General features: G+C 44.2%; 1 protein-coding gene across 1 annotated transcript in view; it reads right to left on the bottom strand.

The window, feature by feature from the left end:
- Positions 1–1,129: 1,129 nt before the first annotated feature.
- Positions 1,130–26,709, bottom strand: part of LOC141258205 (enoyl-[acyl-carrier-protein] reductase, mitochondrial-like) — a 109,587-nt gene continuing 84,007 nt past the window's right edge. The window contains exons 6-10 of the mRNA XM_073673207.1: positions 10,750–10,852; positions 10,489–10,562; positions 7,276–7,336; positions 2,937–3,009; positions 1,130–1,501 (exon numbers count right to left, since the gene is read on the bottom strand). Of these exons, the coding sequence (XP_073529308.1) occupies positions 1,338–1,501; positions 2,937–3,009; positions 7,276–7,336; positions 10,489–10,562; positions 10,750–10,852 (475 nt within the window). The 3' untranslated portion in view covers positions 1,130–1,337. The remainder of the gene's footprint in view (positions 1,502–2,936; positions 3,010–7,275; positions 7,337–10,488; positions 10,563–10,749; positions 10,853–26,709) is intronic.

Here is a 26,709-nt window from a genome sequence, read left to right as displayed (position 1 = left end):
AAAAACTGCTGGAGTGTAGTGCTTTAAGCCTATAGCCATATTCCTTGAGGTCTTTTCTCTTTTTTTTTTTACTAGTATAAAAAAGCAATTTTTTTTTTTCTTCAAATTCATTACCGAAGCAGTTTTTACCGTATTTTTCAGACTATAAGATGCAGCAGACCATAAGACGCACCCCAAATTTTGGGGTGATAAATGGGGGTCCGTCTTATGGTCTGAATAGGTACGGTATCTTACCTGGGCGTGGTGGAGCGGGGGGGTCACAGGAGGCAGCGTCCTTCAGGAAACCGGCCCAGCGGAAGTGGAGAAATGCTGCAGACCGTGGATGCGAGAAGCTGGTGCTCCGCAGCTATGAGTTGCTGTGGTGGTGGAGCAGGATCACAGGGCCCTCCGTTTCCTGCCTCAGGAAGAAGAAGAGGTGAGATGCTGCGGGGCCGGTGTCTGGCTGGGGCCTGTGGCCTGGCTGGTGTCGGGCCCAGACCTATGCCTGGCTGAGGCCTGTGGCCTTTCTGGGGTCTGTGGTCTGCCTGGGGCCCATGGCCTGTGCTGGCTGTGGCTGGTGTCTGGTGGTGAAGCAGAGGGGCCTACTGGGGCCAGGGCCTGGACCTGTGCTGGGTGGTGCGGCAAAGCAGCGTATGCGGCTTCCGGTGGCCGCGGCCATTTTCCTAAAGCTGTGATCTACAGGAAAATGGCCGCCGGAGCTCCCGGTCTATGCATGCGCCAGCTAAGGTGGCCATTTTCCTGTAGATCATGGCCTCAGGAAAATGGCTGCGACCACCGGAAGCCGCAGATGCTGCTCACAGCCCGGCACTGGTCCAGGCCCTGGCCCCTCTGCTTCACCGCCCGACACCAGCCACGGCCAGCACAGGTACAGGCCCCGGCTCCAGCCGCTCTGTCTAAGCGCCGGCAGCATCTCGCCTCTGCCGCCGCCGGAGGACCCTGCGATCCCGCTCCACCACCACAGGTAAAGTAATGTTAGGACCATAAGACGCACCCCCTATTTTCCTTCCAAATTTTGGGGAAAAAAATGCATCTTCTGGTCTGAAAAATACTGTACATAGAAATTCTAACATGTCTCCCTTTCCCAAGTGAACCGTTGTATAGAGAAATTGATTGAAATTTTTATTTTGCCTATTTTAAATATATCCATTTTACAAGAAGTGGTTGACATTCTGCAGACTTCAACATTTGTTACAGATTAATGTCTAGTGCCATTCAAACTTGCAAATATTAGAATATAAATAGCTCTAAATGTTTGCATGTCTGGCCAGCCCTGGAAGACTGGGTAGAAGGTGACTACGACTCTTTCTAACTTATACATAGCAGACACACATTCTGTATTACTTCATGATTAGTATATGCTTGACACTATAAGGATCCATGCAGGCTTGTAGTGCTATTTTGTAGTCCTGAAACAGTACTTCTGTGCATATGGGTTCCAAAAGTTGTCCTCTTCTTGCCATCTCTGATAACACTGACGCCATAGTGTTAAGTTTTGTTAGATCTACCAAGATGAGAGAGGTTAAAAATGGGAATATGTAGTCAGTGTTTTGTCCAGTCTTCAGTCTGAATTTAATATTTGCTTTAAAAAAAAGACTGGTCTCGCATGTCCATAATACGATAGTCATCTTATAAATCTGCTAAACCAAGTTAAGGCTCTAAGTTTAAAGGGAACACATCATCAGAAACTGACCTGTTGTTTAATTAAGGCTTTTGTAGTCAAAATATTTATTAAAAGCATTTTTTTCATTTCACAATCCATAAAATCTTTTTTTTTTTTTCTCTTTTCTATCTTCTGTCTCTTTCCTCTCCCGCGCGCCCTTTCCTCTCCCGCGCGCCCTTTCCTCTCCCCTCCTCTGTGGCTATTTTGGACTCAATTGACATGTTCTTTACTAAAAACTTTTCAGAAGACTCATTATCATCACAGGCAGGATTACAATGATAAGCAACACCTCTTTGCATGCTGATAATCACCATTCATAAAAGATGATTTCACAGCAGACCCTGATTCCCGTCCTTTGCTCTCCTTATATGCTTCACTAAAAAAAAAATAGTCTAAGACTGTTTCTGTGAATGTTCATATGAATCTCCTGAAATAGCAGGAAGTGTGAATCTAGATTAGCCAGTGTAAAAAAATTGCAAGTTTATGAAAAGAAATGCTAAAAAAGCAACAGTTGACAAGTTAAATGATGGGTCCTTTGCACACAAAGGTGCTCTACTTGTTACCGTAACAGCATAGGTAAACTGAATCTGCCCCACAACAGCAATGGCGGTACTGTTCATAAGCACTGATGCCAGTAATGTCATTTTTATATTGTAATTTTTCACATTGCCCTGCAATTTGCCTGAAAAGTGCCTTTTTGTGTATTCCAATCAATCATTAATAATTCTGTTGATTCTTATAATCATACATCACATCTGCCAATTTACCAGATGGAGGACTACTAACCTGAGTGAATGCTTTTGCACAGAATAACCTTTATTTGGTGAAAATGTAATTGTGATGACAATCTTGTGTCTATGGAGCCAGCCCAATTGAGGAAACTGGGATTAGACATGCTCCATGTTATACAATATGTCTAGAACCTTTCCTCCGTTTCCCCTTAAGAATAAGCTCCAGAGCTGTTTGGCAATCACTTATAATTTATGTCACTATAGTTGGCAAATATAACTGTTCTGCAAATTGGTTGAAAGCGATCTAGTTTCTGTGGTCTGCTTTAGTTTTTTGGTCCCCTTCATGAACCTTAAGGGCCGCTGTAATAGTTTTGGATTACATATATGAATGCATATGGGCTCTTCTAATGATGCAGTCAGGATATATAGAGTCATCTATTTGATTACACACATATAAGCAGATTTTAAATTGCTTCTTTTTTGAAAAAAAACAAACAAAAGTTAATGAAATGCACTGACTGTACCAGTGTTTCATGTTTACTTACCATGTATGTGGTTTCGCTTCCATTGTGTCATCCAAAAGCCACATACTTTAATGTTTTTAAATATTAATGCTTTCTAAAATAAAACAAATGTTGATAATTTTATGCTCCGAAGCAATATTTTGCTATAATTTTCTGACTCTAAGCATAAACTGTGTCAATATCATAGACTCTCTAAGTCTGAACAATGGCACGGTTAGATTAGTGCGAGTCCCCAATGCCAGGAAATAAGATACGATGCTCAGAGCAATTTCCAGAGTTGGGAATGATGCTATTTTTGGAAAAATACTAGGAACCCAAGTCCCAGGCAACAATGCCGGTTTCAGTGGTTTGACTCCATTGAAAATATATTGATGGCAAATCTAGTTAATATGCCGCCAAATCTAATAGTAGGTAAATCCCCTTAACCCCTTCACCCCAAGCCAGTTTTCATCTTCTTGACCAGGCCAAATTTTTCAATTCTGACCACTGTCAATTTATGTAGTAATAAATCTGGAACGCTTCAAAATATCCCAGTGATTCTAAGGCTGTTTTTTCATGACACATTGTACTTCATGATTGTAGTAAATTTAGGTCTATATCATGAGCGTTTTTTATGAAAATATAAAAATTTTTACAAATTAAAAAAATTTGCAATTTTTGAACTTTGAATTTTTATGAAGTCATATTCTACAAAATAATTAATAAATAACATTTACTGCCATATCTACTTTGTTAGCATCACTTTTTACACTTTTTTTTTGTTAGTATATTGGACAGGTTAAAAAATTAGCACATTTTTTTAATTTTTCCAACAAAAATTACAAATCATCATAAATGTATGTGTGTGTGTGTGTGTGTGTGTGTGTGTGTGTGTGTGTGTGTGTGTATATATATAGTACAGACCAAAAGTTTGGACACACCTTCTCATTTAAAGAATTTTCTGCATTTTCATGACTTTGAAAATTGAACATTCACACTGAAGGCATCAAAACTATGAATTAACACATGTGGAATTATATACTTAACAAAAAAGTGTGAAACAACTGAAAAGATGTCTTATATTCTAGGTTCTTCAAAGTAGCCTCCTTTTGCTTTGATGACTGCTTTGCACACTCTTGGCATTCTCTTGATGAGCTTCAAGAGGTAGTCACCGGAAATGGTTTCCACTTCACAGGTGTGCCCTGTCAGGTTTAATAAGTGGGATATGTATGTATATATATATATATATATATATATATATATATATATATCTATCTCTCTCTCAAAATTACTTTAAAAATGTATATGTATATGTCAGAACACCTCCAAACAAGCCCCCATTATAAAAACCCAACCCCTCCTGATATTCAAAACTGCAATCAGGAACCTTGTTAACCCAACAGATGCTTCACAGGAATAATAGCATACTGAAAGAAAAATAATGAAAAATTACATGATTTTTCACTAAAATGTTGCTTTAGCTCCAAATTTTCATTTTTTCAAGGGTAACAGAAAATTAGACCACCCACTTTATTGTGCTATTTTTTTGATAACACAGATACCTCATATGTGGAGAAAAATTACTGGTGTTTGTACACACGGCAGGACTCGGAAGGGAAGTAGCAGGTTTGAAGAGCACCCAAGGTGCCAAAACAGCAGAAAACTCCCACAAGAAACACCATTTTGGAAACTACACCCCTTAAGGAATTTATCTAGAGGTGTGGTTAACATTTTGAACCAACAGGTTTTTCACGGAATTTGAAAACATTGGAACACAAAAATGAAAAATTAAGTTTTTTTTTCCACAAAAATGTTGCTTTAGCCCAAATTTTTTAATTTTCACAAAGGTAACAAGAGAAAATGATCTATCCAATTTGTTGTGCAATTTCTCCAGAGTACACCAGTGCCCCATATGTGGGGAAAAAATTACTGTTTGGGCACATTGCAGGGCACAGAAGGGAAGGATTGCTATTAGACTTTTTGAGCAAGCATTTGGCAGAAATAGACTATGGGGAGCCATATTGTATTTAAAGAGCTGCTGAGGTGACAAAACTTGGCAACTGCCCTGGCTGCGACAGCCGAGGCTTGGCTATCACTTAAGCCAAACTCATGTGAAGTACAGCTTATGTGCCTGCATGATCGCCATGACGTATGTGTACTTCAATTTGCAGGAACCCTTTCCTGATGATGACATACAGTTAAGTCATGTTGTGAAAGGGTTAAAACCTTAACACATAATCACATACATACATTGGCTGTGAATGATGTAATCAGTCACTACAGATGATTCAATATATCACAATATGACTGAAAGAACACCACAGCAACCAAATATAGTACATTGATAAATGATATTATATTTATAAGTATATGTGTTGCTGCTCAAAAGAGAGGACTGATACTACACCAGTCGTCATACATATGATATACAGAGGGAGTGGCCTAAGCCAAAAATAGACAACATGAATGGTAATAATATTAAATATTAAAAATATACTTTATTAGATAGAACGTGATACAAAACATAGGATACATTCTATAAAAACACTCTTTACAGCCATCAGGAGTGGTGGCACATGGTGTTACATTTTAATGGCGCTCTATATAAATATAGGGGATTGATGTAAAAAATACTGAATCAAAGTGTGTCTCGTATATAGACATCTAACATCATACATCAAATAAATCTACAACTTACCTCCCAGAGCGTTCTACACCTGGTCACCACACTGAGGCCGTCCCCAACGCGTGTTTCGGCGCTTTGCCTTTCTCAAGGGGCAGTGCCACCACTCCTGATGGCTGTAAAGAGTGTTTTTATAGAGTGTATCCTATGCTTTGTATCATGTTCTATTTAATAAAGTATATTTTTAATATGATTACCGTTCATGTCGTCTATTTTTGGCTTTGGCCACTCCCTCTGTATATGATTCAATATATGCACAGTTTAATTCCATTGCATTGTAGTGTCACAAATTAGGTAATATTCAAACAGATTGTTATATTCTTACAAAGACTGGAGGGTGTGCTTCATCAAGGAAGAACAGTGGAGTGTGTCCTGACACACTTCTGTGTATATGCATCACCTTCTTCAAGCAAAAATATTTATTTAAAAATTGTTGCCTGAACAAATTTAGAATGTACACCATGCAGAGAGCATGCCTTTTTTTCAAAATCTAGTGCAGCCAGAATATTATGGCCATTGTTGCTAGATGGAATGGAATGTTCTGTCCTGTTTGGGATTGGGCAATGTAAATTTGAATAGGATATTAATGGAGTAAATAAGCACCACCTGGTGTTAGAACTAGGCTAAGCACCCAATCATGAAGTTTTCATCAAATGTTCTGGTTGTAATAGTGCAACAAAACCATGACATAGAGGGCCATGAAAGTTCATAGTTGCTCCCCATGTGTTAAGGGTGCAGTAGTCTTTCGAGCTGATAGAGAAATCTAGAGTGTGGGCCATGTTCTCCTCTATGTGAGGGCACAGAGCAGATTAACTTTTCTGTTTTGAACCACAATTTTATCCTTTCCAAAAAAGACCAAGAAATGTTAATTGAATGGTAAAAAAAATAAAAGCAAGTTAACATAGTATTGATGTTGGTGTATGCACACCAAATTAGACTAATATAACAGATGTGCAAATATCAATAGTATGTGACATTTACACTTGTGGGCGGAGAGGGCAGACAGTTGTATTTTTATTCTTTCACCAACATTGGTGGCTTGCTTCTGCACGATTGTCAAAAAATGTGCAATTGAAATGCAGCAGCACTATAACTGCACTGATCAAGCAAATAGCAGCTGCCAGCTCTCCTATCTCTCTCACCCTAAGAATTAAATCACTGTATTATTCTCTATTATTCACACACTATTATTCGCTATGGTGAGGTTACACACTGTCTGTACGATTTTGTTCAGTGTTTTATGACTTTTCCTATTTCTATGGCTAAGCCGAGCTGAGACATGTTCTCCCTATGTAGATTCACCACAAAATAGCTGCTAGATTCCCTGCTTCTACTTTTATAAAGGCTGACAGTCCCTCCTGATTGGCTGTTCTATATCATGTGATGAGATAGCTGAAATTTATTATGGGAAAGATCACCAGCCTCTCTGTGCTGCAGGTCATATGATCCTTTTCTGGCTGATGTAACATTGTTTGAATTCTCCCAGATCAGTGAATTCTTAAATCATTTTGCTCATCTGTAATAAATACTCTGTACATACATTTGATATTGACATGTTAATAAGTAAAAATGTGGTTAGTAAGTATCAAGATAGGTAGCATTCTGGCAAATGGCTAAATTGTCATAAATTAAATACTAAGGTGGGAAATCTGGTTGACAAGGTAATTATGGTTCTACTTAATGTATGTAAATACATACTGCAGGTAAAGGAGTTGGTTTTCTTGACATTCCTCCATATGTCACCATAGTGCTCCCATCCCTATTGGAATACATAAGATTTTTAAGCATATTTAGTAAGAGGAACATGGGTTGCTATGTACATAGATATTTATAAGTTATTTTTTTCTAGAAATAGCAATTATTTTTCATAATAGAAGTCTAAGAAAAAAAAGATTACTCAACAATGGAAAAAATGCAAAGCATTGTTCAGCCTGGTGACCACCTGTTCTCTTGATCTTATCTGATGATCAGTTTTTTTTAAGATTATCAGCGTTGTACTTTTAAAGGCGCCTTACACAATGATTTATGCCAAAAAACATGGCATCATCTTCTCCCAGGATCCTCAAGAAAGTTTGGTCTAGACTCACAGTGTAACTTAAAGGGGATCTCCAACCAAATGATGTCCTGTATTTGTGTGACTATCTGTTATGTTCTCTGACATCCACTTTCCTTTAAGAGCTGGTTATATCAAATAGGAACCTGAGCAGTTTCTCATTGGTTACCCAGGACTAGACCCCCAGGAATAACTTGAGTGGATCATGTATAGCTTCACCCTCAGACTGGATGTAAACTTATTGTGGATAAAATCACATCCCTTAGCAGGAGAACAGTTAACAGTCAGTTCTTGCTGCAACAACAGCTTACCTAAAGAAACTATATTAGCAGGTTTATACTGCCCCACTCCCTCTAAATGAGTGACAGTCTTTCCTCAGAAAGACACAATACTTAAATGGGTATTCTCCAGTTTGGAAGTTATCCCCTATCCACGGGATAAAGGGTAACTTCCTGATAGCTGAGGCTTCAACAGCAAGGATCCCCACAGATCTCAAGAACTGGGATTCTGGCAAACCCTGTTTAAATGGAGCGCTGGTTGAACAACCACACTACCACTCAATTTATTCTTATGGGAGCGGTGAAGCCAAGCCAAGCGCAGTGCTCGGCTATCTCCAGCGGTCATGATAAGAATAAATGGAACGACCACCATCCATATGCTCATCATGAATGTTCTAAACACTTGTGTTTATATTCGTTCTAGCAGCTCTGCCCCAAACACTTTGACACAACTGCCAGTGCCCTTTTCTTTTTAAAGGGAACTTGTCAGCTGATACACGACATGTCCGTCACTCTCAAGTGAGCAGGGAGAGGCCAACGAGGACCTGCCTGTAAGACTAGTCGATAGTGTGGTTCAGTCCCCGGCAGCCATTAAAAGTATATTCTCCCCTGAAATGTGATAGCGTTTCAGAGACAAACATACCAGTGCATCTCACTAAATTAGAATATCATCATGAAGTTAATTTGTTTCAGTTCTTCAATGCAAAAAGTGAAACATATATTATATAGTCATTACAAACAGAGTGATCTATTTCAAGTGTTTATTTCTCTGAATGTTGATGATTATGGCTTACAGCCAATGAAAACACAATAGTCATCTCAGTAAATTAAAATAATTAACCAAAAACACCAAGTCTGTTTCAGTAGGCTCCACAATCATGAGGAAGACTGCTGACTTGACAGCTGTCCACAAGGCAGTCATTGACACTCTCCACAAGGTCCCAGAGTTCCAATTTTCATTTGGAAATCAAGGTCCCAGAGTCTGGAGGAATCTAAGCTGCTTGAGGTCTAGTGTGAAGTTTCCACAATCAGTGATGGTTTGGGGAGCCATGTCATCTGCTGGTGTAGGTCCATTGTGTTTTATCAAGACCAAAGTCAGCGCAGCCGTCTACCAGGAAATTTTAGAGCACTTCATGCTTCCTTATGCTGAAAAGCTTTTTGGAGATGGAAATTTCATTCTCCAGCAGGACTTGGCACCTGTCCACACTGCCAAAAGTACCAGTACCTGGTTTAAAAACAAAAGTATCACTGTGCTTGATTGGACAGCAAACTAGTCTGATCTTAACGCCATAGAGAATCTATGCGGTATTGTCAAGAGGAAGATGAGAGACACCAGACACAATGCAGATGAGCTGAAGGCTGCTATCAAAGCAACCTGGGCTTCCATAACACCTCAGCAGTTCCAGACTGATCACCTCCATGCCACGCCGCATTGATGCAAAAGGAGCCCCGACCAAGTATTGAGTACATTTACTGAACATACATTTCAGTAGGCCAACATTTCGGATTTTAAAAAACATTTTTCAAGCTGTTGTTGTAAAGTATTCTAATTTACTGAGATAATGACTTTTGTGTTTTCATTGGCTGTAAGCCATAATCATCAACAGAAATAAACACTTGAAATAGATCACTCTGTCTGTAATGGCTCCATATAATATGAGTTTCACTTTTTGTATTGAAGAACTGAAATAAATTAACTTTTTGATGATATTCTAATTTAGTGAGATGCACCTGTACATGGCTGTGACCGTACAGCTAGTGGTTGATACATGCAGCCCAGGGTTTTTGGGCAGCATGTATCAGCTGAAAGGTTCTCTTTAACTATAAGATGTCCGAATGAATCTGCCCCTGGCAACATTGTTTCCTGGGCCTAACAGAACTTTAACTGTCTGAAGCCACCAGGGAGTTTAATATTAAAGGGATTGTCCAGTCGTAGGGTACAAGTTTGGAGTCACTCTGAATCCTCACAGCATGCTGCTGACTGCGGGCACATGACAGGAAGTATGTGATTTGCATACATGCGGTCATGTGCCGAGTAGACGTGTACCACCTTGCTCAATCCGAGTGTGTTGAGTGAGGCTGGACGTCTAGTCGGAATGTGGCTGGAAGTATACGCAGAGCACGTGATGTGATGATTCATAAGTCTTCAGTCATATAGAGTGACTGCAGACCTGTACCCTAAGGCCGAACTACCCTTTAAACCCTCTTACTTTTTGGGCATTATATGAAGATATTATTTGGATATTAAGTCAAAAATGTATAAAATTTGTGATAGATACGCTACATCTGTATAGAAAACGGGTCCTGGGTAGCTATTCTCTTTGAGTGTTTTGCAAATGGGCACAATTCCCTTTATATGGATCAAATAAAACTAGCTTTTGTACTGACAGGTAATCTAATACTTCTTTCCTAATACTTCCAAGAATTGGCTGCTGTACGAATAGGATTTCTCCAGCCGTATTCATGTCTGCTTCCTAATCAAATCATATAGAGTAATTTCCTAAGACAAGGTAGCAATCAGGTTACCAGAGTTGATTTTACAGGTAATACACAATTTATACTCAGGTAAATGAAACCTACTTGAGATGGCAGAAGAGATTTCCAGCAGCGTTTCCGCCTACACAATTGAGAGCTAATTTCGGCCTTTCAACTACCTGAGAAAGGATATGAAAGCATGGTCAGCTTGCTTTGCAGAGCTATGTACTCTGTATTGATAATTACTTCATACTGTCACTTCTTATTACCAGTCACAGGCTTGTACTAAAATCCAGCCACTGCGGATGCTTTACAGCCGTAAATGGAATCTAGGAAACGTACAGGGAGTACTGTGTACAGAATTACCTTAAACAGGTTTGCCATTTCTGCTTTCCCCAGCATATCCTCAGTAATAACATAGCTGCCACCCAGGGACAATAGTTTCTCCTTCATTTCGGCCAAATTAGGTCTTCAAAGTACAAAGAAAATGAACATTGGTAAATACAGCAGAAAAGCAAAAAAAAAAGCCACATTATTGATTACCGTACATTCATATTTCTTCAATTAAACTAGAATTACATTTGGAGCCTATATAAAAAAGACCGGTTTGGTGCAAGTACAACATAAAGCATGGACACAACTTTTTGGGATCTTATCCACTTTCAGATGCAAAATATTATCTGATGTTTTCCATTTAATCTCTAAAAATAGTGATAGTTCTGAATCACATGAAGCATACAATGGTTATTAAGAATGTCCGGCTGTATAATCTACAGTGTTGATCCAAAGGATGATGAGACTGTCCTTTGAGGCTATTGACAATTTTCGCAATAATTATGGTCAAACAATCTTCCCAAATGAAATAATGGGCACCAAAATAAAAGCCTAGTTTACAGACCTATCTATCAGTTCTTTTGTTTTGCCGCCTTGTAAGTTTTCCTCTGAAATGCTACATAACTTAAGGAAAACCACACTTTTAAAAGCCATAGTGGGACGACGAACCAAAAGTGACTAATCAAAGAGGCAGGTCCTAGTGGCTTCTCTTCACCCAGCTCCCCTTGACTGACAGGTCTCTCCCTACATACACATTTAAAGGAGAAGTTCTGCCAGTCTAGAGGGGTCGGAAAGGGAGTAGCTGCTGTGGACCTGTGTTTTGGACTAATTATCCTAGTTTAATCAATCAGGCTGGCTTCTAAAAGTACGTTTTCTCCTAAACGTCAGAGTAAAACAAATGCTGGTGGAATACTGGTGCTGGTCTCTCATTCATGCTGCTTTTTTTTTAACCGAGCAGGTTTTATATTATGAAAGATCTGACTTTTCAGGACATGGGGATATCACAGATGTGTGTTTTTTCATTATCTTTATTATGGAGGAAAAGGAACATGATTTGAGCTTTTCTAGGTTTTTTTTCATATTTTTTAAAACGTATTTTTTTTACTGTATTTGTTAGTCCCCCTAGGGGACATGAGCCTGCGATCATCTGATAGCTTGTACTATATACAGCAATACCACAGACCCCTGGCTGTCATAGCAAGCCGTGAGTGCCCAGTGATCGCATTAGAGGAGAACCGATAGGCACATAGCATGACGCTTCCCCATGCTGGCGCACTGTTAATGCTCCTGTCAGAATTTGACTTTGGCATTTAACAGGTTAACAGTCTTGGCGCTCTGCTCCACCCATTGCTATTTATAATAATAATCTTATAATAATAGGCTGTTATAGGCAGGTCCTTGCCGTACCACACAGTTATCTGCTGGGTACGGGTGAGCTCACCCCGTGAGCCCAGCCCATACACTTGTTACCAATTGCGCGGTACATGTACAGCGGATTTTGGTAAGGGGTTAAAGTGACTCTGTCAGCACAGAATGATTGTTTAAACCAAGTACCGGCATTTGTGTACTGATGGCCAAACATTTATCTATGCCATTTTTTGACTCCATAAAGCCAGAGCTGTCAATGAAAGAAGAGGGAGAATGAAGATGGAGGGAAAATAAGCAGATGGAAAGGTACATTTAAATTATTGGCTCCGCCATGACTTGCTGAGCACCTGTACTTTTGAACAGTTATTCTATGATGATGATAAAACCTTCCTGTTTCTTTTTAAGTATGACCTTTAAAAGGCGGTGCATGCTCGGAAACCCTCCAATGTGGCTGAATTACAACAATTTTGCAGAGTGTGCCAAAATTCCTCCAGAGCGTTATAAAAGACTCACTACCAGTTATCGCAAATGCTTGATTACAGTTATTGCTGCTAAGTATGGCCCAACTAGTTATTAGGTTTAGGGGGCAATCACTTTTTTCACACAGAGCCGTGTAGGTTTGGATTTCTTTTTACCTTAATAATAAAGACTTTAATTTAAATACTGCATTTTGTGTTTACTTGTGTTATCTTTGTCTAACATGCAAATTTGTTTTGTGATTTGAAACACGCATGCATTCTGTAGCAAATATATTATGAGCTACTTATCTGTAATGACCTTTAGTCTGCATCCATCACAGTGTCTCAGTGCTTAAGTGTGAGAAATAAGAATTATACCAGAATTGAACCAGAAGGGAACTGAAGGTAACTGGATATTTGGACGCTGTAAACAATATATATTTTTTTTTTCACTCTCACCCCCTTAATCCTGCACTTTTTACTGCCACTCCTAATCCCAATGCCTAGTTAGGAACTCTTCATCTCTTCTTCCATCCTCCCCATTCATCTCACCTCCTCCTCAAAACTATTCCTCAGCATTCAATCCTGTGTCTCTAAGCACAGACAGCCACCTCATGCTCTCTCCTGCTACCATCTGCTAACAATTTCTCTGCTCCTCCTCAATGCTGGAGATACCTCCCAAAATCCTGGCCCTCCTTACCACATCCCCACAGTCGCTTCCACCTCCTATCCACGATCTATCACAAACTCTCTCAACCCTTCTAACCTTATACACATCCGCCCAGCCCCCGCTTCCACAGTCCCTCTAACAGGAGCTCTCTGAAACGCTCACTCCGTCTGCAGCAAACTTTCCTACATGCATGATCTTTTCATCACTAACAAACTTTACTTCCTCGGCATCACTGAAACTTGACTCATCCCTACTGACGCAGCCTCTCCAGCTGCTCTTTTGTACAGTGGATTCCATCTTTCTCACCCCCCACCCCATTAGCAAGCATGGTGGAGGAGTACCTTTTATCCTGTCAGATAACTGTTCCTTCACCCAAATCCCACTGCCACCCTCCCTTACTGTCCCCTCTTTTGAGGTGCACTTGTGTGCGCATCTACTCCACATCCTACCTCCAACTGGCTGTCATTTATCGCCGCCCAGGACCAGCCACCACTTCTTTGACTACTTCACCACCTGGCTGCTTCATTTCCTTTCTGCTGACATCCCCACTATCATCATGGGTAACTTCAACATCCCCATTGACATTTCCCTCTCAGCTGTCACTAAGCTTATATCCCTCACTTCCTCCTTCGGCCTTACTCAATGGGCTTCCGCAGCCACTCACAAAGATGGCCACACTCTGGACCTTATCTTCACCCGCCTCTGTTCCCTATCTAACCTCTCTAACCCACCTCTCCCTCTTTCTGATCACAACCATTTTACATTCTCTACCCTTTCCTCTCCAGGGCCACAATCCCCACTCCACAAAATTGCACATCTCTGAATCCCTTCTCACTCTTACAGACATTAGTTACTTATATGATGCAGATGTTGATGCCGCTTTATATAGCACCACAACATCTGCAGCTCTCAATTCGGTCACCCCCCTCACACACAAACTAAAAGAAAAGCCACAATAAGAAGAACTAAAATTCCCCCAAGGTTCAAGAAAAAAACACAGCAAAGAGGACTGCAGTGTTTACCTGCCCAGGTCTTCAGAACTAATGCACTACCAGGATGCAGCAAGCCCATATAATAAAGATGGCGGCAACACAGATGCAAAATAACTCACAACCTTCCATTTCATGAAGGGAGTTGTTGCTTAATATTAGAATTGCACACAAAAAGACTTGTATAGGGTGCTGTACACACATGGGTAGTGCACAGTATCTGGCTTACAGCCTATTCGTTACGCCCATACTATTAGATTAGGCAGGATGCCCAGTACTATCCGAGTGCACCCCATGAGAACAGACACCCTAGTTTACAATGCCAGCACTGATGGGCCTGGCTGCACCCTGGAATAAAAAAAATGCAAAAATACATATATATATATATATAATATATATATATATATATATATATATATATATATATATATGTATATATATACACACATATATAATACACATACACACAGTACAGACCAAAAGTTTGGACACACCTTCTCATTTAAAGATTTTTCTGTATTTTCATGACTATGAAAATTGTACATTCACACTGAAGGCATCAAAACTATGAATTAACACATGTGGAATTATATACTTAACAAAAAAGTGTGAAACAACTGAAAATATATCTTATATTTTAGGTTCTTCAAAGTAGCCACCTTTTGCTTTGATGACGGCTTTGCACACTCTTGGCATTCTCTTGATGACTTTCAAGAGGTAGTCACCGGAAATGGTTTGGAAAGGATGTTCCTTAACATATTTCCCAGGAAAATCCATTTAGGTTTAGTTTTTCTGTGCTTTATTGTGAGTCTGTAAAAGTGCCGTAATACCTCTGACAACATGGTTGACAGCATTGATCTGGGAATCAGAAATGCTTCCAGGGGTCTTTCCCATACTGATCCCATGTCATTTGAGCACTGTTCCCATCGATTTGGGCAATTTTTAGGCCCTCTGCAAAACGCCGGGAGGAGGGGAGGCTGCCTGAAAAATGCTCGCGTTTCCCATTGACTTACATTGGGCTCGTTACTTCGACCGAGCACTTGAGCAATCCAATTTGCTCGACCCAAGCAATGAGAACCTGAGCATTTTAGTTTTCGCTCATCACTAATCCTCACAAGATCGCTCTCTACTCCCCCTGATCTCCTCTTCCCACAATCGCATACAAGATTTTTCCCGTGCATCCCCCCCCTACTCTGGAACTCTCTACCCCCAACATATCAGGATCAGTCCTACCGTCGAAGCTTTCAAAAAGAACCTGAAGACCTACCTCTTACGACAAGCCTACAACCTGCAGTAACCACCACTCCATCATACTGCTGCACGACCAGCTCTACCCTCACCTACTGTATCCTCACCCATCCCTTGTAGACTGTGAGCCCTCGTGGGCAGGGTACTCTCTCCTCCTGTTCCAGTTGACATCACTTTTTATTTAAGATTATTGTAATTGTTTGTACTATGTATACCACTTTTCTACATGTAAAGTGCCATGGAATAAATGGAGCTATAATAATAAATAATAATAATTTAAGTGTGACAAAAGACTAATAAATCAGGAAGGGGTAAATACTTTTTCACACGACTGTATAATTCCTACAGAGAAAATATGGAGTGATAGATCCAGAAACTATAATGAATAATAAAATAATGTTTTACTAAAAAACAATAGAGACAAAATAGGAAAGAAAATAATGGCAATAAAGTTATAAAATCAGAAGTGAAGACTCAAGTATAGACCCCGATGTGAAACACACGTTGGGAATGCAGACACTTGGTCAGACCTAGGGAGCAATGGATAAGTCATAAGAGTTTGGTTACTGACAGTTCATTGTAGCTTTTATGCTAATTTTCATTATACAATTTAGTGATTACACTACTGTCAGTTCATGTACTTTCTCCAACTTCAAAAAAAAAAATCATTTTTTACAGATAGGACAAAAAACTGCCCTATTTATATGTACTGTCCTGGAATTTCTGGACGATTGGCAACCCTGATCACCTCCTCCTCGCTTTTATTATTAATGGCAGCACATGCCTTGTTTATACCAGGGTGATTGTTGCCGACAAATCTTTTTTGCTCACATAAAGAATGATCACAGCACAGATTTACTTTGGACAATGATCAAGAACAAACTTTAATTATGGAGATCATGGTCTCATGAAAATGGACCTCAGTAGTGAGAAGACCCAGGCCGAGCAGTCCCTCTGAGACATTAATATACCGAAATAACCTTTGAATTGCTGGTTTTGTGCAAAGTGAAAATTCATAAATATTATAAAATGCAAATAGGGTTCCCTTCACCTCATTAAAGAAAAAAAAAGACACTTCAGGTCATGCACAATAATGTTATAGGTTCTGTTATAGTATTTTATATAAGCTAAACATGTACAGTCTATTGTATAGCTTTCTGCAATAGATAATTATATTCCATCTCATTTTCTTTGTGCTAGAGAATTCTGATCACATATTTCCTGAGCGCTTGTAACACCCACACAAATAAGACCAGTGTATTATTGGTTTTACACAACATAGATTAACTGTGTGTCATGAACACAGACCTTCTAATAGTTCTGTCAATAAATCAATCTGCTCTAGTACTGAAGCCTTAGAAAAACCCAGAGTGAATAGTTTGGCACAGGGATAAGTTTGCATCTTGGACACAAGAGGGCAGTATATGACAACACAAAACATATTTTTTTTTTGCTTCTTTTGTCTGTTTTAACCTTTGTCAATATGAACATAATACATGAATGTAATAGAAAAATCACAAAATAGTCAAATCTAAAATAGTCGAATTATCCTATGATTTATTGATGCCGTGCCTTCCAGCTGCAGCAAAGGGCAAGGTTTTAGTTACCAATTCTGACTTATTGTATGCTATAGCAATTTCATTTTTCTAAAGATCACTGCTTGCATCAAATTCATGTATGTCCATGGAACATTTTTGGGAATTTGATACATCACGTTATCGTTATTTATAGGAGAAATATATATACACACACTGACAGATGTACAATGGCTGAAAAAATGAAGTGCTGACTTCAGTCATACAATCAAATGGCATAACTTTTATTAATCACAAAAAATATTTTTTAACAATAATCACATGTAATAAAAAAGAGGGAGATATAGTATCACCCAAGGGATCAACAATCACGGGTAAAGACTCAGTTGCAATGCACCAACCAAATAGACAAGTTAAAGAGGGGAAGATATAATGGTTCACAATGCCTGATAGCCTCTATCACCTATCATATAATTCCCATATGTTTATTAACTAGCAGCCGACAATATATCAACAAAGTGCATATGCATATGAATAGCACCTAAAGAAGCTTACTCATAGTAAAGTGCAAGAGCAGGATCCCAGGGGACAGCCCCGACTCGCGTTTCACATTCGCTTTTTCACAGGGGTCAGCAGTTTTATTCTTCTAAAGGGCACTGCCTGCATCATATTCACGTATGTCCATACAACATTTTTGGGAATTTTATACGTCACGTTATCGTTATTTGAAGGCGAAATATATATACTGTATACACACACTCACAGATGTAGCCTGTCTTAAAATGTCAAAGAATCATAAAATGTGGAGACGCAGAGGCCGAGCGACCGAAGTGTGGTGGAAGACCAAGATAGTCGGGATATTGTGGATCGGGCATTAAAGTCCAGACTACGCAGGTCAAGATCAAGGACCCAGACTCTGCAGGTCAAGACCCAAAGTCCAGTCTACACCAGCCGAGACCCGATATTTGAACGCTGCAGGTCAAGCACAGAAGACCAAACATGGATATTCATACGGCACCAGCATCTGTTGATTAGGAGACGTGAGTAAACCGGGCCGTTACTTCCAATGTAGACGTACGTTGCAGGGTGCAGATTGGGACTGTGCAGCAGAAAGGACCGGACCCAGCCAGTGTGAGGAGCACACATAGGATTCTAAGTGACTTGCTACTAAGAACTTGGGGCTTGGCAGAAAATACCGGTGACCAACGTTAGTGCCAGTATAATATTCTAAAATGCTTGAAGGACACTTTGCCTTGATGGGCCTACTGTTTTGAGTGTCGCTCATGGAAGCTAGAAGAGCAGAAGGACATTAAAGCACCGTTCATTCTAAGAGACAGTTAGAACGGAGGAGAGGATATTGAAACTGTTATGTTGTTGTTGTTGCCATTACTGCTAACATTGTGTGACTTGTTACCCTGTTTTTGAGCAACTGATTTTTTCCATAATTAACACTTTAATTTCTGTGTTGGAGAAATAAATAGCTTTAGTTGGTTACTTCCGCCTCCACAATATCTGTGTGTTGCATCCCAGTTACCTGTTTGCACACTCATGTCCCACATGGCATGCTATCAATTAGGTTAATAATCATTGAGAAATGATCTGCCACGCTGAATACAGTTGGGCACACAAAGCATCAAGATCTGTTGCTGACAGAGCCGTTGGCAATTGCCGATCAATGACATTCTAGATGTGCTTAACGGCAGACAAGTCTGGAGATGCTGCAGGCCATGATAACATGTTTAGGCCAAGCAAGCTGCTCACAGTAGTGTGAGTTAAATGTGGCCTGGCATTGTCGTGTTGTAAAACCGCTCCTGGGAGACTTTGCAGAATTGTCTGCACCACTAATTCCATTCTGTACTACAAGTGAAATTGTAAATCACATACCAAGCCTAAGGTGACAAACAGTGTCTACAAAAACGATCAGAAGGTGTTTTTATGACATTGGGCTATGAGCTAGACATAAAGCTAAAGGTGTTCCATCGACCTCAAGGCATGGCTCTCAAAGAATAACATGGTGCAGAGCAAGACAGTAATGGGGGCTGGAATAGAGGTCTATCATCTTGAACGATAAGGTCTGCTTTTGTCTTGGATGCAATGCTAGCTAGAGATTAGTCTGGAGACCACATGGGCTATTCCATGAAGAGGTCTTCATGAAAGAATGTCAAGAATGTCACAACCAAGGACGGACTGGCCATCGAACAGATCTGGCAATAGCAAGATGGGCTGGTCTGGCCATAGACTATATTGATTGTAAGGTAGAGGGGAGCACATAGGGCTGCTACCATCATGCTATGTGGCGGAACTATCTTTTCTTCGCCCAATGACCCCTCCACTATTAAGGACAGAGACCGGAGTGTGTGCTGCAATGGAGGATTTGCTGTACTCACTGTTACACCATTCATGGAACCGAAACCGACTTCAAGCAAGACAGGAGATCGTAGATCCGGGTTAACAGACTCATTTTTACTGTGCAATTCTTCCATAAACGGCGGCATTATTCAGTTCAAGACAAGTTCTTTGGTTAGTGAAGTACCCTTGGTATTTTGCCTTTCCAGTGTTTGCTCTTGTCCCTTCGTGAGACCCAACATAATCCACTTCTTCTGCAACGCAGCTGAGAATCTCCTTTCTTGGGATATATAGGCCTCGCCTTGAGCACCTCTGACAGGCCATGAGCCTAGGACTATGGCGGCGTTCAGATTCCGTCTCAAATGTGTCCTCATTCTGTTCTGCTAACTTGCACTAGGAAATGCTTCTTCACTTCTGCTACTGTTGATGGAGTCTGTTTTCCTGTCTGCTCAGTCTTCCTCCACACTCTGTCTCTCTCTGTACGTGGGACAGAACCTACACCGGTCCTGTGCAATCGGGTCTTGAACCCAGGAATGAGGTGGTCTGACACAGGCCTCCCCTGACGGCAGGTGTACACTGCCTTATGGTCCTCACTACTCACTCTCCCCCAACTAGACTGTCTGTAACCCGGAAATGATTTTCTATAAAACTGCTGTAATGCTCTAACTCCTCCCAACAGGGAATTTCCCTTGTGCTGTGGGTGTAATGCTTAACTACTTCTATACTGAACTTAACAAACTTCCTGAACTATAGTGCCCTTTCCCATTACTAACCTAAACTATAAACCCTAGACTGTACTTATGTCCTACACTTAACCCTATGTGCTTTACATGAACATTATACATTCACATATGACAACAGTCACAAATCAGCATGAACACTGTTTAGAGAGGGAGAGGCATGTGACAGGACCTGTCACACCCTTACAGTAACACTGTTAAAAGTGTCAGCATCCCCAGGACTCTGGTACTGTTAACAGCTGTGGGGAACCATGGGGGAAATCATACTGCATATAGGGGACTAGTGGGCAGTATACTCTATGGGGGCTGGGGTGGACATCATACTGTATGAGAATCTGTGGTGACCGTCATGCTGTATGAGGGTCTGTGGATGACATAATACTGTGTCGAGGCTGTTATGAACATACTGCATTGGGGCTTTTGTGGAAATCATAAAATATTGGGGACTATGGTGAATGTCATAATATGTGGGGTGGCTGTGGTGACCATGATACTGTGTGGGATGCTGTGGTGACCATCATATTGCATGGATGGCTTTGGAGGTCCTTATAATATGTGGGAGCATATGGGGTCATTGCAGCGTCGGCGCCCCTGCCTCCTGCTAGGCAGGGACGCTGTTCCCCTCACCTCTCCACTCCGTGCCCGGCGTCCTCCTCCCGCTCTGCTGGCAGCGCGCGCTGCTTCCCGGCCACTGTGCTTAGGGCACGTGCGCGCGCTCCCCCTCTCTGAAAGGGGCCGCGCGCGCCGTCCTAAGGAGTCCCCGGCCAATGGCCCGAGGACCTCACCATATATAAGGCACCTCCTCCAAAATGGAGGTGCCCGAGCAATGTTGTTGCAAAGCCTTCACTCTGCTTCAGCCCTCAGGTCCCGTTACCAGTTACCTGCCAGTCACCTGTCAGATTCCTGCTTGTTACCAGCCAGTCACCTGCCAGATTCCTGCTTGTTACCTGCCAGTCACCTGCCAGATTCCTGCTTGAAACCTGCCTGATATCCGCTTACCTGCTTGCAAGCCTGCGGTCCGACGGTCTGCCTTCCGACACCTGTCAGTCTGTCTTTGGACCAGCCTGCCCGCTCACCTGGGAGCGCTCACCTGCTACCTGCCTGCTAGCCTACCTGGAGGCTCTGCCGTCACTTGCCGTGACCACCTGCCTGTTCAGAGACTCTTACCTGCTCACCTGGGAGCGCTCACCTGCTACCTGCCTGCTTGCCTACCTGGAGGCTCCGCCGTCACTTGCCGTGACGACCTGCCTGTCCAGAGACTCTTGCCCGCTCACCTGGGAGCGCTCACCTGCTACCTGCCTGCTAGCCTACCTGGAGGCTCTGCCGTCACTTGCCGTGACCACCTGCCCGTCCAGAGACTCTTGCCCACTCACCTGGGAGCGCTCACCTGCTACCTGCCTGCTAGCCTACCTGGAGGCTCTGCCGTCACTTGCCGTGACCACCTGCCCGTCCAGAGACTCTTGCCCGCTCACCTGGGAGCGCTCACCTGCTACCTGCCTGCTAGCCTACCTGGAGGCTCTGCCGTCACTTGCCGTGACCACCTGCCCGTCCAAAGACTCTTGCCCGCTCACCTGGGAGCGTCCACCTGCTATCTGTCTGCTAGTCTACCCAGAGACTGTCCCTGTTACTTGCCGTGACTACCTGCCCTTCTACCCAGAGACTGTCCCTGTCACTTGCCGTGACTACCTGCCCTTCTACCCAGAGACTGTCCCTGTCACTTGCCGTGACTACCTGCCCGTCTTCCCTGGGAGCCACCCGCTTCCTTACAAGGACCGCCCCCTTGTATAGTTGCTCAGAGGTTCCGCCTCCCAGACCCGTTACAGTTTGCTCGGGCCATGGAACCCGGTGGCACCCAAGCTCCCTCGCTCTCGGACCTATGTCATGAACTGTCCCGGCAGAGGTCCCAAAAGTAGTCCATCCTGAGTCACCTGCGGAATGTCAACTCTCGCCTGGACACCCTGACTGCTCCACCAGTAACCACCGGTAGAGTCATGACTCGCAACCCGGCAGCGCCGCTGCCCACCAATACCATGGTATCCTGCCCCGGATCCCGGATTTCTGCACCTCCTCGCTTTGGAGGCGATCCCGCTCAAGCCCGGGACTTTATAAACCAGTGCACCCTGCACTTTGAACTCCTGTCCCACCAGTTTATCTCCGACCGGGCCAAAATAGCCTTCATTATGTCCCATCTCACCGGGGGAGGCACTGGCTTGGCTAAATCCTCTATGGGAGAGAGGAGACCCCCTAATGTCCGACCTGCCAGCCTTTCTCACGGCTTTCCGGAAAGTCTTCGACGAACCCGGACGGAAAACCTCATCCGCATCATCTCTGCTACGCCTCCATCAAGGAAATCTCGCCGTGGGCCAATATGCCATACGGTTCCGTACCCTTGCTTCGGAGCTGGCCTGGGATAACGACGCCCTGGTGTCTGTCTTTTGGGAGGGTCTGTCCAGCCATATTAAAGATGAACTCGCCGGTCGGGACATTCCTACCACTCTCGACAACTTAATAACACTTGCCACCCGGATTGACATCCGGTTCCAGGAGCGCGCCAAAGAGGTCACCCATGAGAGGAGGTTTCCACATCTAGCCCCTACCTTCCAGAAACCTGTCACTTCTCCCGTTACTACCCTGGCGCACTCACCTGAGCCTATGCAGGTCGACCAGTCCAAGATGGTCAAAACTCGTCAAGAGTTACGCCGTGCCGAGGGGAGCTGTTTCTACTGTGGCAGTAAGGAGCACCGGATCCGTTCCTGTCGGGAGAGGTCGGGAAACGCCTGTGTCTAGGATCGCTCAGAGAGGTCGTCCTAGACAAGAGTAAACCCTCTCCATCTCTGTTGCTGTCGGTCTCTATCATCTGCGGGGAGAACCGTTATTTTTAACTAGCCCAACTTGACTCTTGAGCTGTCGGAAATCTCATTTCTCAGTCTCTGGTAGAGAAATACCGCATTCCCACCAAACCTCTAGCTGTACCCTTTGTCCGCTGCTGAGACCCGATCCATGTCAGAATATATTGAGGAGAATCTGGCCCGGGGATTCATCCGGAAATCTACTTCCCCGGCGGGAGCAGGCTTCTTCTTCGTCAAAAAGAAGGACGGCTCACTCCGTCCCTGTATAGACTATAGAGGCCTTAACCAGATCACGGTGAAGAATAAATACCCCCTTCCTCTCATTCCGGAATTATTTGACCGTCTGAGGGGGGCTAGAATCTTCACCAAGCTGGACCTCCGTGGGCCGTATAACCTGGTCCGTATCCGTCAGGGGGATGAATGGAAGACGGCATTCAACACCCGGGACGGCCACTATGAAGACCTGGTGATGCCCTTCGGTCTCTGTAATGCTCCCGCCGTCTTTCAAGAGTTGGTCAACGACATCTTCCGGGACCTTCTCTACTCCTGCGTAGTGGTGTACCTGGACGATATCTTGGTCTTCTCTCCGGATCTCCCCACACACCGGAGGGATGTTCGTCAGGTTCTGCTCAGGCTCAGGCAGAACCACCTCTACGCTAAATATGAGAAGTGCCTCTTTGAGCAGACCTCGCTTCCGTTTTTGGGCTACATAATTTCTCAGACCGGCCTACGAATGGATTCTGAGAAACTGTCTGCCATCGAGAAGTGGCCTCGACCAGAGGGGTTGAAGGCTATTCAGCGGTTCCTGGGCTTCGCCAACTACTACCGCCTCTTCATACCGCACTTCTCTTCCCGGACTGCCCCAATCTCTGCGCTCACCCGTAAGGGCACTAATCCCAGAGAATGGCCGCCCGAAGCAGAGGAAGCCTTTCTTTCCTTAAAACAGGCTTTCTCTTCCGCCCCGGTGCTGCATCGCCCGGACGGCAACAAGCAATTCTTCCTGGAAGTTGACGCCTCCTCCTCTGGAGCCGGAGCGGTACTTACCCAAAAATCGTCTTCCAGGAGAATGGTAACTTGCGGCTTCTTCTCCAAACTCTTCTCCTCTTCCGAGCGCAACTATTCTATAGGAGACCGAGAGTTATTGGCCATTAAGCTGGCATTGGAGGAGTGGCGTTACCTGCTCGAGGGGGCTCTTCACCCGGTAATAATTTACACGGACCACAAGAACTTGGCTTACCTCCAGAGTGCCCAGAGACTTAACCCGCGCCAAGCCCGGTGGTCCTTGTTTTTTGCTCGCTTTGATTTTGTTCTTCATTTTCGCCCGGCTGACAAAAACATCAAAGCTGACGCCATGTCCCGATCCTTCCTGGTGTCTGATCTTGAGGAGGAACCTAAACACATCATCGATCCCGCCAGAGTAATGCAGGTGGCCCCCGTGAGTCTAAATCGTCTCCCTCCCGGTAAGATGTTCGTAACGGTACCTGATCGGGAGAAGATCCTACACTGGGGTCACTCGTCTAAGCTAGTTGGCCACGCCGGTCAGAAAAAGACCCTCCAGCTTATCACCCGGCACTACTGGTGGCCTACCCTGCACAAGGACGTAATAGACTTTGTTTCTGCCTGTGTGTCCTGCGCCCGCAACAAGGTTCCGAGACACCTGCCAGCCGGTCGCCTCCTTCCTCTTCCGGTACCTGCTGCCCCCTGGCAGCATATAGCTATGGACTTCATAACAGATCTCCCTGTCTCTGCCGGTTGTACGGTCATTTGGGTGGTCGCTGACCGCTTTTCCAAAATGGCTCATTTCATTCCCCTGCCAGGCCTCCCGTCTGCACCCGAGCTGGCTAAAGACTTTATTCGCCACATCTTCCGTCTCCATGGCCTGCCCCTCCACATCGTGTCGGATCGTGGGGTTCAGTTCACCTCACGCTTCTGGAGAGCCACATGTAAGCTGCTAGACGTCACCCTGGACTTCTCCGCATACCACCCACAGTCCAATGGTCAAGTGGAGCGGATCAATCAGATCCTGACCAGTTACCTCCGGCACTTCATTAATGCCCACCATTCAGACTGGGTGGATCTCCTGCCATGGGCCGAATTCTCTTACAATAATCACGAGAGCGAATCTTCCTCCAAATCCCCGTTTTTTGTAGTCTTCGGTCGGCATCCTCGGATCCCATTTCCCGTCTCCACCTCGGTGGACAATCCGGCTGCGGAATCTCTCATTAGCGAATTCTCCTCCATTTGGGAGAGTACCCGATCCGCACTCCTTCAGTCGTCCGAGCGGATGAAAAAACACCCTGACAAAAAACGTCTGGATCCTCCACAATTCCGTCCTGGAGATAGAGTCTGGCTCTCGTCCAAGTATGTCCGGCTCAAGGTTCCTTCCTACAAGTTAGGGCCTCGGCCCACTGGAGGTTATCAAACAGATCAACCCGGTGGCCTATAAATTGAAACTCCCGGCCAACTTGCGGATCCCTAATTCCTTCCATGTATCTCTCCTCAAACCCGTGGTACTTAACTCTTTTTCCAAGTCTACAGGTAGGCCTCCTGCTCCGGTTTCCGCTGAAAACGAATTTGAGGTAGAGAACATTCTGGCCACCAAAAAGGTAAGAGGAAAGACCTTTTTTCTAGTGGATTGGAAGGGGTTTGGGCCTGAGGAGAGAACTTGGGAGCCCCGGGAGAACATCCATGCCCCTCTCATCCTTGATAAATTTCAGTCTGGCCTAAAAAAGGGGGGGCCTAAAGGGGGGGTACTGTAGCGTCGGCGTCCCTGCCTCCTGCTAGGCAGGGACGCTGTTCCCCTCACCTTTCCGCTCCGTGCCCGGCGTCCTCCTCCCGCTCTGCTGGCAGAGCGCGCTGCCTCCCGGCCACTGTGCTTAGGGCGCGCGCGCGCGCTCCCCCTCTCTTAAAGGGGCCGCGCGCGCCGTCCTAAGGAGTCCCCGGCCAATGGCCGGAGGACTTCATCATATATAAGGCACCTCCTCCAAAATGGAGGTGCCCGAGCAATGTTGTTGCAAAGCCTTCACTCTGCTTCAGCCCTCAGGTCCCGTTACCAGTTACTTGCCAGTCACCTGCCAGATTCCTGCTTGTTACCTGCCAGTCACCTGCCAGATTCCTGCTTGAAACCTGCCTGATATCCGCTTACCTGCTTGCAAGCCTGCGGTCCGACGGTCTGCCTTCCGACACCTGTCAGTCTGTCTATGGACCAGCCTGCCCGCTCACCTGGGAGCGCTCACCTGCTACCTGCCTGCTAGCCTACCTGGAGGCTCTGCCGTCACTTGCCATGACCACCTGCCTGTCCAGAGACTCTTGCCCGCTCACCTGGGAGCGCTCACCTGCTACCTGCCTGCTAGCCTACCTGGAGGCTCTGCCGTCACTTGCCGTGACCACCTGCCCGTCCAGAGACTCTTGCCCGCTCACCTGGGAGCGCTCACCTGCTACCTGACTGCTAGCCTACCTGGAGGCTCTGCCGTCACTTGCCGTGACCACCTGCCCGTCCAGAGACTCTTGCCCGCTCACCTGGGAGCGCTCACCTGCTACCTGCCTGCTAGCCTACCTGGAGGCTCTGCCGTCACTTGCCGTGACCACCTGCCCGTCCAGAGACTCTTGCCCGCTCACCTGGGAGCGCTCACCTGCTACCTGCCTGATAGCCTACCTGGAGGCTCTGCCATCACTTGCCGTGACCACCTGCCCGTCCAGAGACTCTTGCCCGCTCACCTGGGAGCGCTCACCTGCTACCTGCCTGCTAGCCTACCTGGAGGCTCTGCCGTCACTTGCTGTGACCACCTGC

This window comes from Phyllobates terribilis, unplaced genomic scaffold (assembly GCF_046119375.1).
Source record: "Phyllobates terribilis strain yellow unplaced genomic scaffold, ASM4611937v1 Scaffold_3__8_contigs__length_932513732, whole genome shotgun sequence".
Lineage (NCBI taxonomy): Eukaryota > Metazoa > Chordata > Amphibia > Anura > Dendrobatidae > Phyllobates > Phyllobates terribilis.
Note: the sequence above shows the minus strand (reverse complement) of the source record. Positions and strands in the feature narration are given on the sequence as shown.